The 14880-nt window shown below is 46.2% G+C and overlaps 1 protein-coding gene across 3 annotated transcripts in view; it reads left to right on the top strand.

Moving 5' to 3' along the window:
* The first annotated feature begins 667 nt into the window (after window positions 1-667).
* Window positions 668-14880, top strand: part of pds5a (PDS5 cohesin associated factor A) — a 35253-nt gene continuing 21040 nt past the window's right edge. The window contains exons 1-9 of one of the 3 annotated variants that reach the window (XM_069191733.1): window positions 668-851; window positions 1699-1845; window positions 9683-9886; window positions 10848-10934; window positions 11986-12083; window positions 12201-12327; window positions 13447-13527; window positions 14013-14153; window positions 14430-14545. In XM_069191733.1, the coding sequence (XP_069047834.1) occupies window positions 1735-1845; window positions 9683-9886; window positions 10848-10934; window positions 11986-12083; window positions 12201-12327; window positions 13447-13527; window positions 14013-14153; window positions 14430-14545 (965 nt within the window). In that variant the 5' untranslated portion in view covers window positions 668-851; window positions 1699-1734. Of the gene's footprint in view, window positions 852-984; window positions 1080-1698; window positions 1846-9682; window positions 9887-10847; window positions 10935-11985; window positions 12084-12200; window positions 12328-13446; window positions 13528-14012; window positions 14154-14429; window positions 14546-14880 lie in introns of those variants that run through there. The other 2 variants (XM_069191735.1, XM_069191734.1) reach the window with 2 other exon arrangements.

Below are 14880 nucleotides of genomic sequence, written 5' to 3' on the forward strand. Positions count from 1 at the left end.
AGTCCGAATGTTATCAGAAGAAGAATTTATAATCAGCCTCTTCGCATTAAAACGTGATGGATGATTGAGCAGTACCAATAATCGTTCCGTAGGTGTACAATCAACACTTGGGGCATAGTGTGTGTACCGATTGTAAAATGTGTGTTATTGCGTGTTCAGAAATGTATTATCGAAGTTGTCTCGGATAACACCGATTCTCGAGTGCTCCCGGGCTCCTGCGAGTTTCAATAAAAACAAAATTGACTGGTGGGTCTAAAACTTTCCTTTGTCAATATGAAACCGCTCGAAGACTTCAAGAACAACTTGAAATTGGTCCAGTTAAATCATTAAGGTCCGAGATGCAATAAAAACCACGGTGGGGGTGGGGAAACCTTGGTTATTTTAAGGGTGTACTACGCCAGCCGGCATTTTTGTCACAACATGAGACCGTCCGTAGGTGCAGAAATGCTCAAAACCTGCGTCCCAACTTAAATAGCGCCCTCGGGGAGGGTTTCGGAGCGAAGACAACGCACGCCGAAAGTCGTGCCCGCCTGCAGTTTTCGGGGTCCTGCACTGCACTGCGCGGCGGGCGTAGCGGAAAGAGTCGGTGCGCCCGTATGCGCGGCAGTACGGTAGCGGGCCCCGGAAAGAAAGGGGGAAGTTTGCGTTGACGTCACTCGGCGGAGAGACTCCCGCCTCTCTCGGCCCCCCCGCCCCGCCTCGCTCCGCCGCTGGGTGGCGCTGCGCCTCCGTTCTCACCCGGGGAGGGGGGACTCGAGAGCGAACGGGACCTGCCTGCCGGAGCTTTTGTTGTTGGGACTGGAAAACCACCTCAGACCCGGCTCATGCGCTAGCCACGGCACATCCATGAGGTAAAAAAAACAACAACACCATAACACCGGCTTGCGGGGCTCTCGCTTTAGGGGAGAGGGGAGAAGGGGGGAAAAGCAGCGCCCCCCCCCCCAAAAAAAAAAAAATGTCTCGATTTTTCTTCCCCGGCGATGTCCCCCGAGCAGGCGCGTGCGGGGAGGGAGGGCGACGGTGCCCTGTGTGGGCAGAGGCAGAGACTGCGGAGCCGAAGTTGAAGAAACAAACAATAAGTAAATGAGTGGTGTTTTCCCGCACAAAAATTAGAAGTTGGCGGCCGTGCCACGGAAATAAGGCGGCGATACACCCGGCGCTCCCCCCTCCAGGGCTGGCGTAAGGGGGCCAAACAGCGCCGCGTTCTTATTTTTGCCGGTTTTTTATTCTTCGCTAACGTGTGTAATTTGAATAGTTTTGCGGCCTAACGCCTAGGCCCAGTATTTACCAGGACGGGGCTGGCTGGGGAGCTCCCCTCGCTGCCTGCCGGAGCGATTTGGGCGACCGGCGCCGAAAATCTCAATCGGGCGCCTGTTGTTGGGGGGTCGGGTGCGGGAGAGTGCATTTTCGATCACGTTTCATTGTGAAATGTTTACTTTTCTACCCTGATTGGTCGCCGAGAGGGAATGAAAGAGGGAGCCGGAGCTGCTTCCCGTCTGGGGGCTTTTAAGGATGTTTTTCCTTTCTCAGGGAAGGGGTGATCCGCGGATCCGGGGCTTGTGGAGAATCCAAGGGGCCTTCGTTGGCTTGATCAACCGTGTGTTGTTTCGTTTTGTGGAGGAGGGGGGGGTGAGGCTGAAAATGGGGTGAAAAGTGCGGTACATTCGTGCTGGTGAACTTTTGTTTTGTGACCGATAGAGGCCAGTAGCGCGCTGTGCAAGAGACGCCGACAGCATGGAGTTCCCGCAGCAGCCCAGACCCGCAGACGGCAAGATCACCTACCCGCCCGGGGTGAAAGAGATCACCGACAAGATCACCAACGATGAGGTCGTCAAGCGGTTAAAGGTAAGCACTGGGCCTTTCACCGGCGTCTTGAAGAAAATAAAAAGACTGGTTCAGCCTGCTCGCTCTGGACTACATCGCAAAGACTACATAATTACATAATGCAGCATTACGTACACGTGTGGAGAGGATTTCTTCATATACATGTCCATTTGTAACGTGAAAGTACTTATTTTTGCAGGCAACACACTCTGCAGATGTACACCTTTAATAGTTAGAGAAGGAATCGTTTGCAAAAGAGTAGACAAGCTGTCTGCTCAGGGAGGTCAAAGGTACTAGTGAATCTAGGAGTTTCTATGAAATATCAGCAGTATTTTCCTCCCACCGGTACTGGGCTTGTGTGTAGAAATAAAGAAGCCTGTATACTATATGTATAAATGTCAAATCACTAGAACCCGAACAGTTTAATCAACGTTTAGTCTTTTTCCACTTTCCCGCATGAGGAGATTAATTACGTTGTAATGCTTTTTTCCCCCAATTGGAAAGCTTTAACATGCGACAGAGGCTGCTGCTGAGAAATTACTGTCGTTGAATGGGTGGTTCGGTTCGGTTAACTGTCATGTGCACAAGTGCGATGAAGTGCTTATTTGCAAGTACTGTATGCTCCAGTATAAAGACGTTAAGGAAACGCCAAAAAAACATAAACACAGAACAGCAGCAGCAAGTTAAATAACATACAACTTAAAAAACCAGCAGTGTGAGCCCAGGGTGGCGGTAGAGTTCAGTAATCTGACGGCTTGTGGGAAGAAACTGTCTCGGAATCTGCAAGCTTGTGCCTTTATGCTCCTATAACGCTGACCTGAGGGAAGGGGGGAGACAAAGGAGGAACCAGGATGACTGGTATCCTTAGCGATATTTCCATCCTTCCTGAAACAGCGAGTTGTGGAAAATGTCCGAAAGAGAGGGGAGCTATACTTCGATGATGGACTGGGCTGTAACACCTTCTGGTCAGACAACGAGCTGACGAGCTAAACCACTCGGCACTGTGTGTTGAATGTGCTGTGTGGTAAATTCTCTTCCTGGCCAGTGAAGGTGTCTGGGTGGACGCGATCGTGTCTCTGCACGGTTTAATAGTGACTCAAAACGGCAGTCGCATGAAGCACCTTTACTGGGGTTTGCTCACAAAACCACTTGGGCTGAGCCAGTTTGGAGGAATGTTGCCTGGTCCTCTCTCGGCCAGGTTACCCGGAGTCTAGGGCTGCAGGTGGCTGTCATGGCACCCAAGGGGGCTCCCACGGAGAACAGGAAGGAACCTGCAGTAAATCTCGGTTAAACATTAAGAGTGCAGGACCTTTGCTGACCTGTTGTTACTTCGGGAAATAGCTGTGTGTATGTGTATGTACTGGGCCTAGTTGTGCTGCACCATGTGATCAGGTGCTACAAGGCTTTGCCTTTATATCGATCTGATCATGCGAGAGAGTCTTTGAAGCACTTGACGTACAGGAGGGGACCTGCTTCATCACTGAAGTGCAGCACCCACCTGGGACACACGTGACTATGTACAGAGCAGGACAGGTGGATACGTTTTCAGGTCCTTCAGCTTAATTAAGGAGAGAGCTTGAGGCAGGCAACATTGTACAAGGCCCAAGCAGAGAGGGTTAACGCCCCCCTACTTTCAAAGAGTGCCCTGAGTGTTATTTGGTAAGCAGATGAAGTCTAGATGTGCACCTGTCTCAAGAGTTGTGCAGCTCTCTGCCCGTGGCTCTCTGAAACTCATGTCTACAAATCGGCAACTACGAGGCTTAACATGGCGCAAACATCAGGATCTTCTCTACTGATGGGTGTCTGGGGATCTGCTCTCGTTCCGTTTAATGCACCTAGTTTGCGTTCTCTTCGACTAAACTGTTTTCGGATCTTTTGCAGAATTTTCCCAATTTGTCTTGAAAACGCTAGTACGCAGCCGGAGAGCTTGTGCCTGTTCATAGCCGTGTGTTTTGTCCGTCTTCATAAAGAAAAGAGTTCCATTTCTCGTAGCTCTTTGAAGGCATTGCAATGCTGCTTTTGATAGGTTTCGGTTGTCCTGGTAAATTAGAGGCAGACCCAATCAAGACCCGTTGGATTTTGAGTTTTTTTAACACTGGACACTTCGGGTCTGCCTCGTTGGCGGGAGTTTATAGCAGGTAGTGTTTTCCAGTGTTGTAATGGTGACCTCCATGGAATGATCATTCAGATTCAGTGCAGGGTTCAGTTTTCTTTTTTTATTTGAATTGCCATTCCAGACGGGTAACAACCTACCGCCGGCGTTTTGACCGGTAAATAAAAGCAGGAAGTGATGGTTATTTGTATTCGTCCTGGACTCCCTCACCAGGTGAATCGTATTTCTCTCCTGCTATGAGCGTTTTTTCCAGCACCGGTTCTTGCCCCTGCTCTTTGGGTTTAAGAGCCCTTCAGCCCAGTTCGTAAACCAGAAAACCCCTCTGCGTGCTGGCAATGAAGATTTCACACTGCTCTGGGTCAGCATTGCTCAGCCCACTCCCCTTCCTGTCCATTCCAGTGAATGCAATGCAGTGCGGTGCCTATCACCTCTGTAATTCTCCTGCTTATCAATTTAGTAATGAAGGAGCCGGTTAAAGTGGAATTCTTCAATGGGAAGGGCTGAAGGTGCTCCAGTTTGGATAGCTGTGCAAAGCGTTGTGGATTTGTTGGCCCTGATTATCGAGCAAGTGGCCTTCGTGCCACACGATTAGACTGGATCTGCCAGGCTGTTCTCCTTGCACTTACAGTTTATTGAATCTAGAGTGAGGTTTAAGTTATAACTGAATAAACGGGGCCATGGGTCCCTTGTGGCTGGTCCCAAGAGTGGCTTCTGCACTTCAGTATTGCAGCGATAGAATGTGGTGAGAGACTTGCAATCGAGCACTCAGCTGTCTGTACATTGTTCCACTTGTATTGTTTCAGCCTCGTATATATTGCCACCTATACACAGATGTCTGCCTCAAAAAAAGATTCGTTATCATATTCGTTGTTACACTGCTACTCAATAGCAGCGAACAGCTGGCAATATCAATAAAAACAGCAGATGAGAACGTGTCGTATAATAAAAATAGCAGACTGTATAGTATACTGGTTAAAGGGTAAGGAAATAAAACTGAGATATGTTACCACTAGGCATGTGTTGTTCAGACAGATCACAGCCTACACAAGTTTTCTATTTAATAGTAGCACAGAGACATCTAACTAACTTTCCATTAATGTTTTTATCAAGAGTGGTCCAAATCAATTTTTAGACATTCTTCCAGCTGGGCCTTTTACAGAAGCAATCTGAATGAAGTACTTGCTCACAGGGACAGTGCTAACCCGATGGATTTGAGCCCTACCAGTCCAGTACCTTATCCCTAATCCACACCGATGCCTGAACACAGCATTGTAGTTTTTGCATCCCATACAATACTAAGAAACGGGAGTTGAATTACACGTTTGTAGATGTGATACCAGAACAGAGACACTCTTTTGGAAAACAATCAGTGCACTGGTGAATAAAAAATAAAACTGCTTGTATTTTCATTGGTAGACTCAACAGGCATACATGTGTTTTCCAGAAAACAATAATATGGTGTTTTTGGGGGGGCTGGGGAACTAAAAGGATCACTGTGTCAGTTCAGCCAAGCATGTAATTACTCTGCTTTAGAACTAACTGTAAGAAATTAAATTGGAGCTAACTACGAAGTCGTTTTTTATTTATTTATTGATTGTCTCCTGATAAGGAATATCATATTTTGGTGTTCACCCCAATTTTGAGTTTGTGGAGCTGCAGAAAACTGCCAAGCTGTTTTTAGAGCTACAATTTGGATGAGACGTAAAACCGAGGTCCTGACTCTCTTTGGTCATTAAAAATCCCTGGGCGTTTCTCGAAAAGAGAAGGGGTGTAACCCCGGCGTCCTGGCCAAGTTTCCCACTGGCCCTTACCAATCATGGCCTCCTAATAATCCCCATCTATGAATTGGCTTCATTACTCTGCTCTCCTCCACACTGATATCTGATGTGTGGTGATGCGTTCTGGCGCACTATGACTGCCGTCGCATCATCCAGGTGGGGCTGCACATTGGTGGTGGTGGAGGGGATCCCCATTACCTGTAAAGCGCTTTGAGTGGCGTGTCCAGAAAAGTGCTATATAAGTGTAAGCAATTATTATAATTATTATAAAACACCCTCATTATTTTTCCCACAGTGCAGTTATGGGCCATGTTTTTTCTCTAACCTCATTCTGTTTACTGGTCAGAGGTGATGGTGTGGTTGGAAAGTAGATGTTGGCACGAAAGCCTGATAGGAGCGTCATTTTCACGATTAGAGTACCGCTTATTCCTTGTGTGGATGCAGTCTTACCCGGGAGCATGAGGGGCAGGACTACAGCAGCTACACCCTGGAGGGGATGCCAGTTCATCGCGGGATAGACGTACAAGCACACGGGTCATTTGGAGACACGGTTAGCCTAGTCAGTCTGACTTGGCAAAGGGGAAGGAAACAAGCCCCTGGAGAAAACGGTCGTGAGCACAGAGATAACCAGCACGATCCGAACAGAAGATTCACCAGTCCAGAAATGGGTGCAGGACCCAAGAGCTGTGAGACTGTAGCGCTGGGTACCATGCCAGTCCTGTAAGCTGCATGTAGGAATTGAAAGATGCCTCCAGCATACCAGTGAGGGGGACATCAGTGAGATCCCCCCCACCATCGCACTGCATCCTGTGTTGCTGTAACACCAGGCTAATTTGGGGATGTTCCTCATTCTGAATAAGAAATTAAAGGATTAACAAATTTTTAATGCACTTGCATTTGAGCAAAGCAGGGAAGCTACCCAGGGAGAAGAAGTGGAATGTAAGGATTACAGGTGATATCCTTCAGGTGGATTAAAAATTATTTCTGCCAGCCAGGCCTTCTCCTTCCCAAAATTGTCCTGTATCTGATGATGAAAGGGGTCTTTAGAGGAGGGAGAGACGTGTGAGATGGGTCTGCTGTAGCCCTGCACATAGAGCATGATGCATCTTAAAACACAGAGAACCTTATGAAACAGTGGCAGTGTGTGAGAAGGAACTGTTTTTTTATTTTTTTATTTCATTTTTTACAACTAAGGATAAGGTATCGTTAAGGCTACCAGTCATCCTGGTTCCTCCTTTGTCTCCCCCCTTCCCTCAGGTCAGCATTACAGGAGCATAAAGGCACAAGCTTGCAGATTCAGAGACAGTTTCTTCCCACAAGCTGTCAGATTACTGAACTCTACCCCCAACCCTGGGCTCACACTGCTGGTTTTTTAAGTTGTATGTTATTTAACTTGCAGCTGCTGCTGTTCTGTTTGTTTTTTGGTGTCTTTATTTTGGAGCATACAGTACATGCAAATAAGCATTTCATATGCACTTGTGCACATGACCGTAAACAGAACTGAACTGTTTTTGTGAACTACTGAAGGCAGCTTCCCATAAGATAAGGACTGTGACCAATCCTGCCTGATGCAGTTTTGACCTGGCGAGGCGATCAGGACCTGACCTGACCTGTGCAGGTTTCCATGCAGTATTTGAGCTTTTCAAGGACACTACTTTCCTTTATAACAGCGGGCTCTTTCCATTTCATACTGGTCTTCCTAAGGAAGACAGCTCCTTGGGAGAGATGGAGACCCCCATGGATTATTTGGGGGCGGGGGGGTGAAAGGGGGCGCTCCAGGAGGTTTTAATCTACGCTTGTTGAGCTTTCTGAGGAGCCAGGAGCACAGGTCTTGCTCTCCAGCAGGAAAAACCGTGTTGGAGTGAAGCACAGCAACCCGCCTCCATCCCTTCCCATCCCCCTTCCTCTCTCCCTGTTGGCTGCTGCTCAGGCTGTGGAGGGTTTATCAGCTAGAAGAAAGATCCTCTGGGTCCTAAAGCCCTCCTAATAAGGGTAACAATTCACCCAAGCGTTATCCTTAGGCTGGGGTGAAGCCTCAGCCACTTGACAATGAAAAATCCGTTTTCTGAAAAGCCCCGAGACCGTGAGTAATCGGGCGTAAAGAAAGGGGGAATTTTTACCAGATCCGTGCTTCGGCTGACACCGGGTCCGTGCGGACTCCAGTCCGGCAGGGGTTCCCAATCCTGACTCTCCAGGCCCTCGTGCCTGATGAGCTTAATTACCTCCTTGAAGCTTAATTGAATGATCAAGTTGCTTGATAGAGATAGTTTCAAGTTTTTTTTTTTTCCCCAACAAAATACAATTAAAAGGCATCCTCTCAACAGGTTTAGGATCTAAAGGCGGTTCAGATTTATCCTACTGTTTAAGTCAATTAAAGATTCAGTTGTGTGATTGAGTGCTTGGTTGGAATGGGAACCAGCAGGCATGTTGGCCCCCAAGACCAGAATTGGGAACCCCTGAGTTAAGACAGGCAACACACAGTGCAATGTAAGACTCACTGATTTTAAACTGGTTGGTTCCAGCAATCCTACTGTCTTTGGTCAGTTCAGCTTACAACAGTCCATGACTTGACTGACTGACAGCAGAAGATTAAGCGGTTACGTTTGAGGATGTTTTTGATTGTGGGAATGATTATGACTGTGGTGTACGGTTACTTTTGTCTGTTTAGTCTGTTGATTGAGCGCTGAACCCTAACTGGGGAAAACCCCTGCTTACTGGCTCAACTGTTACAGCTGTTGTCTTTAGCCTTAAACAGACTGTTTGCAGGATTGGATCGTCTTTGTTCTTCAATCATCGTTCAATCGTTGTTCTGCCATATGTGTTTAGAATGAGTTACAGCACAAACTTAAACTGGATAAGTTTCCATCTGGGGCATTTTTTAGTCACAGGTTTGGCCCGGCTGTGCCTGACGTCTCCACCTTTTGGTATTTGTAGTTTTAGAACCAATTTGATCAGCCATCCTAGGTAGGAGCTATATCACCCTGCAACTCACAGCTGGCAACCCACTGAAGCTAAGCAGGTGGCTGAGTCTGGTCAGCACCTGGATGGGAGACCTCCTGGGAAAAACTAAGGTTGCTGCTGGAAGAGGTGTTAGTGGTGCTAGTGTGGGTCCTAATCCCTCAGTATAGTGATGTATGCAGTATAATGGCCTATTATACCATAAAAAAGTGCCGCCCTTTGTAAAACTAAGGTCCTGACTCTGTGGTCATTAAAAATCCCAGGGCATTTCTCTAAAAGAGTAGGGGTGTAACCCCAGCGTCCTTGCCAAAGTTCCCACTGGCCCTTACCAATCACGGCCTCCTAATAATCCCCCTCTGTGAATTGGCTTCATTACTCTGCTCTCCTCCTCACTGATAGCTGATGTGTGGGGAGCGTTCTGGCACACTATGGCTGCCGTCGCATCATCCAGGTGGGGCTGCACATTGGTGGTGGTGGAGGGGAGTCCCCTTTACCTGTAAAGTGCTTTGAGTGGAGTGTCCAGAAAAGTGCTATATAAGTATAAGCAATTATTATTATTATTACCTGTCCATCCTTTTCCTTGCCAGTTTATCCAATATAAGGTCGCAGGTTAGCTAGAGTCTACCCTGTCAAGCGTCGGGAGTAGGGAAAGATGCACCCTGAGCAGGATGCCAGTCCATCCCAGGGCACACACACTCGCACCCGAGCCAGTTTTACAGAGGCCAATTAACTCGGTAGAGTGTTGACTGTGGGGTGGGGGGGAATAGAGAACAAACCACTCAAATAGCACCCGAAGACCAGAATTGAACCCTGGACACCAGCACTGCGAGACAGCAATGTCTCACAATGTCCCACTGTGCCTCCCCTGATTAGATCAGTTCTTGAAGGATGTTTCTGCAGTCTGGTGGTTGGGTTTTCCACTGCAACGATGCCGCTGGGCCAGGAGACCCCTTTGTCTAGTTAAAAATAGAGCTGATCGAATGTACGCGCCTGTCTGTCTGCCCGCCAGATGGTGGTGAAAACGTTTATGGACATGGACCAGGACTCGGAGGACGAGAAGCAGCAGTACCTTCCCCTGGCCCTGCACCTGGCCTCCGAGTTCTTCCTCAGGAACCCCAACAAGGACGTGCGCCTCCTGGTGGCCTGCTGTCTGGCTGACATCTTCAGGATCTACGCTCCTGAGGCGCCCTACACCTCCCACGACAAGCTCAAGGTACGCTCTCCCTCGCGGTTTCAGCTGACGAACAGCTGCCGCCGCAGTGTAGATGCCCTGTTTCTGAAACAAGGCAGTTCTTGGATTTTCTGAGCAGTGCTTGGTCTAGGTTTGGAAAGCACTGTATAACACTGGTACAGCTACAGGCGTACTGATGTCTCTTAAGATGGCACACAGCATCATAGCATCAGAATCCAATTTATTAGACTGTTCTAGATACTGGCCAGGGTAATTGTTCCTTAAACATATTGCTCATTCACTGCTTCAGCTTACTGTACGTCACTGTTTGAATATACACTTTTACCTCATTTTACACAGGAGTTCTGTTCCTGTAGAGAATAGTGATGCTTGTAGAGAATAGTGATGATGATGCTTGTAAAAATAGCCCCTACTTTCTTCTTGAATACACAGTACTTACAATACAAGCCAATGTAACACGTCCGTTTTGCTGCCTTTTCTGAGTAGGATTCTCTTACCGAAGCCGTATTTCCAGTTATTTTCGAGAAAGTTGGTTTGTGAAGCAAGGCCTTGAGTGCACTGAAAGGCAGGGAGATACCAGCGCAGAGGCTAGGGTTGGGAGCCTGTTACTGCAGGCGCACATCATCAAAACAGAAAAAGAAAGCCTGAACGGCTTGAATGTTGTATAAGGTAATTGCTTGATGTTTCCAACAGATGCTTGTGTCCTAAGTGTCGGATTTTTAATCCTTGATGGAGTGAATTGGAAAGCGTGTTCTCAGAGCTGGGGAGGTTCTTATGGAATAGTTGCACCAGCCTGCTCGAGTTTTGCAGCAAGAGACGATCAGTCCAGTCTTGGACCCCCCTGGTGTAATGTGGTTGCGTGGCCACGAAGGGAGACCCCAGAAGTCATCGCTCAGGACTGGCTGCCAGGTCCTGGCTCTGGGGTACCTGGGGCTCTGCAGTTCTGGTCACTTGACCGTGTTGTTTCTCTCTCTCTCTCCAGGACATTTTCTTATTCATCACACGGCAGCTGAAGGGGCTGGAGGACACCAAGAGCCCACAGTTCAACAGATACTTCTACCTGTTAGAGGTGCGTCCAGGTGACACCATGTGTGCCCGTTCTCTTTTTCAGGCTGCACACAAGGACCACAGGGCTGAGATGAAGCTCATACTGAAGACGTGTTACGGGTTTTTATCAATCCTACTTTTTGATTTGGTTATTTTCACAATGATGTTTGTTGCTTATTGACTATCAGTCCTTAAGGGTGGATCAAAGGCATCATTGTACTTATAGGACTAGTTTGTATCGCTTTTGTTCCAGGGTGATTATCGAAGCTATACACTAAACCTGGGTTACTCAAGTTACAGCCCTTGCAGTGCACTTACTGTAGAGTTTTTAAGCAGCTCCTTAATTCTTAAATCCAGGCTTAGATCAATATCCTGATTTCAGTTCTGCACTGCGATTGAGAGCAGAGAGGCTGCAGTTTAATAAATGTGTCGGATACAGGAATGGTCAATGTACGTGTGGCATCAATCTCTTGAGTGTCAATGCTTGGGCTTACAAGGTGTCAAGTGCAACAGAGACCATAGAAAAATATAAGTTATGCTTTATCCATCCCAAGAGCCTTTTGACAATGGACTCCAAGGGTACAAAAGTAAATCCTGTCAAAGTACTTGTACAGTGTCTTTGACAGAGTGCTGTACTTAACAATCAACACCAATAAAGTGTTCCACTGTATCATTAATATAAACAATACTTAAAATATATCTCCGGGTGATAATTTAAGCGTAAGATGGCTCTTGGGTTCCCAGTGGCACCTGTGTCCTATAACATTTGACCCCATGCACTCTGTAGATAAGGTGATACTGAGCATTTGGAGACGCGGTGCAGGTGATATCTGAAAAAAGAGACTTTTGCCCATTAAAAGAACAAGATTGGCATGTTCATGTAATGAAAGCGTTCTCTAGCGTTTACATATCTGAACAGATCTAGATCAGTATTTTTTAGGCTTTACAAATCCAGAGTGCTGCAGCAGTAAGAAACAAATCTTAATGAAAAAGTCCAGTCGTTTTTTTCAAGTATTTTTTTATGCTTTGCCACTGCTGTAGGTCCTTAAACACGTCTCATTTTTCTGTTCAAGAACTTAGCTTGGGTGAAGTCTTACAACATATGCTTTGAGCTGGAGGATTGCAACGAGATTTTCATTCAGCTGTTTAAGACTCTCTTCTCTGTCATCAAGTAAGTTTTTTTTATGCCACCTCTCGTTTTTGCATTCTTTATCTCGTTTTGCATTGTTTACCGATATTCCTGTTTTACCCCCTTTTTATTCCACTCTTTCCCTTTCCCTCCCCTCAGCAACAGCCACAACCAGAAGGTGCAGATGCACATGTTGGATTTGATGAGTTCTATCATCATGGAGGGTGATGGGGTGACTCAGGAACTACTGGATTCCATTCTCATCAATCTCATTCCCGCACACAAGGTCGGTCTGCTCCCCAGCTCCACCATCTTCAGTCATTAAGACTTAAAACACTGGAAGGACACCTGTCCGGAGTCTGTATAACACGTTTCATGGGAAGCCATGAAATAAATCCTCTTTGCCTGGCGAGAAGGAGAGAGGAAAGGGGTTTTCACCACTGCATGCGTTTTGTTTGGTGCTCCAGATGAGGTCCAAAATGGATTATAATTCGAACACTAATTTTCATTTTCTTGTATTGTTGGAATAGCCAAGGAAAATTAATGCTGGAGCTCCTCTTCAGCAGGTTCAATCCCCTTATTAGACTTAGTCCAAATCATTCAAAGCAGTTTAGGAAGCTCCAGTCCCTTCTTTATAAATCTTCTTTGCTGAGGGGGGGGTTTATTATTGTGTGAAAGCCTGACCCAGTCACACGTTGTCACATCATTCAGTGACCACTAGAATCCGTGACTGTTGATCTCTAATTACCCTAATAAATTGTTGAAATGCAATGACAGCTGTGATGGGAAAGCTGTTGTATATGTAGCTGATGAATAATAGGAAAAGACTGAGTTTCATCACCCCCTGCCAGTGTCATGATTGCACAAGAATATGCTTCCTATTGAACGTAATGCACAAGAAGTAATTTTAAATATATTTCATTCGGTTCGGGACTGATTTTGTGTGAAGTCTTACAAACAGTTGGTGGTTGATGGCTGTTTTCTGCCCACTGAATGGGTGTCACAGAGGCACTTGCCGGTAAAACGAAGTGCTAAGATTGCTTATTGCTGACAGCATTAAAACAAAAACTCTTGACTCAAGTGAAGTGCGGCACAAGTTCCACAAACCGCTGATTTTCATTCAAATGTTACTTGAATTTAAGTGCTAATTAAATTGCAGGGTGTGCATGCCGCACGCCCGCCTCAGGTGAAGTCCTTGCCTTATGAATCGTTAATCAGCGTCAAACTGTTATTACCTCAACAAGAGTTGCTTTTGTTGCGCCAATTACTTCAGGTACTATACTACTGTTCCAAAAATAGATTTGTTGTGGTCTGTCCCCCCCCCCACACACACACACACTTTTTGTGCCACACTTCTTTCTTGAAATGTTGATGTGGTCTGACGCCTCGATCTCTCATCTTGCAGAACTTAAATAAGCAAGCGTACGATCTCGCAAAAATCCTCCTGAAGAGGACTGTGCAGACGATTGAGACGTGCATTGCCAACGTGAGTGGTGACTGTGTTCATTCTTTCAAGCAGCAGTATATTGTTTTATATGCAGAGGGGGCTTGTATTACTTCCCTTCAGGATAAGCAGAGCACAGGCTGCTGTGAGTCCTTTCTTTAAATCAAGGTTGTTTTTCATTTAAACTTGTGAAGTATCATGTAATTTATTATGCATTAGTAATTAAAATACTAATACTGTACTAGTGTACTAATACTAATAGTGTAGCTTAAATACTGTAAATATTTGACGTATAGATTAAACAAAAGGGTCAAAATGAAGTCGAAACTATCCGTATTGGTAGCCAGGCCTTGTGCAATTTGTGGTACCTTATCTACTTCGTCTTTCAGAAGAGTATTAGACCCACAAGCCATGAAGGTTGAGTAGTTCTTCTCTAATTGGGGGTTGTTTTAACAGCGTTTAGGCAGAGCTCGGTATGACCCTGTGCCTGTGTTGTGCAGTGTGTGAGTATTATTCCCGTGTTGTAGTTTTTTAATCAGGTTCTGGTGCTGGGGAAATCCTCAGTCAGTGATCTGTCCGAACACGTGTTCGACCTGATTCAAGAGCTCTTCGCCATCGATCCCCTACTTCTCATGTCTGTGATGCCACAGCTGGAGTTCAAACTGAAGGTCGGAGGTTTTTTACTACAGAGTGAATAACACTTTACTGTAACGCTTTTTATTTTTTACCTTTTTCTGCCTTTTATTTCTGCAGTACATCAAACCTGGACTTCTCTGAAGGGTTTTCAGTTGTTGTCAGCATCCAGTCTGTTGTATTGATGAGTTGCAGTAGCGCAGTTCAGGTTTAGGAGTCCTCAAGCAGATTAGTTTCTGTTGGCAGTCTGTTTTTGCCTCGGGCTCATTTAAACGTAATGCTCATCTTATTATTCTTGAACGATAATTTAGAGCAACGATGGCGAGGAGCGACTGGCTGTCGTCCGCCTGCTGGCCAAGCTGTTTGGGGCGAAGGACTCGGAGCTCGCTACCCAAAATCGCCCACTCTGGCAGTGCTTTCTCGGGAGGTAATGGATTCCTTTCTTGGTGATGTCCTCCTTTATTTCTCAGAACCTATCCTCATGGCTGAAATATAAAATCCTTTTCACGTGGTAGAATTTTTAAAAATCACTTTCTTAAAAAAGCTTTTATAACAAGATCCAAAAAGGACTCATGTCCCAAACGTATTGTTCACTTCTGTTATACTTTGTTGTCATTTCTGCTTTTCTTTGTGGGATTTCATTAAGTGAGTAACTCTGCTGTACTGTGTTTATGGGAGTACATTTTAATTAGGATTGAATGATGCCTGAGCATTTAGCTCCCACTGCCTATATGGCACAGGTGTGCAGTCTGTTTTAGTTTC

This window comes from Lepisosteus oculatus, chromosome 1, assembly GCF_040954835.1.
Source record: "Lepisosteus oculatus isolate fLepOcu1 chromosome 1, fLepOcu1.hap2, whole genome shotgun sequence".
Classification (NCBI taxonomy): Eukaryota; Metazoa; Chordata; class Actinopteri; order Semionotiformes; family Lepisosteidae; genus Lepisosteus; species Lepisosteus oculatus.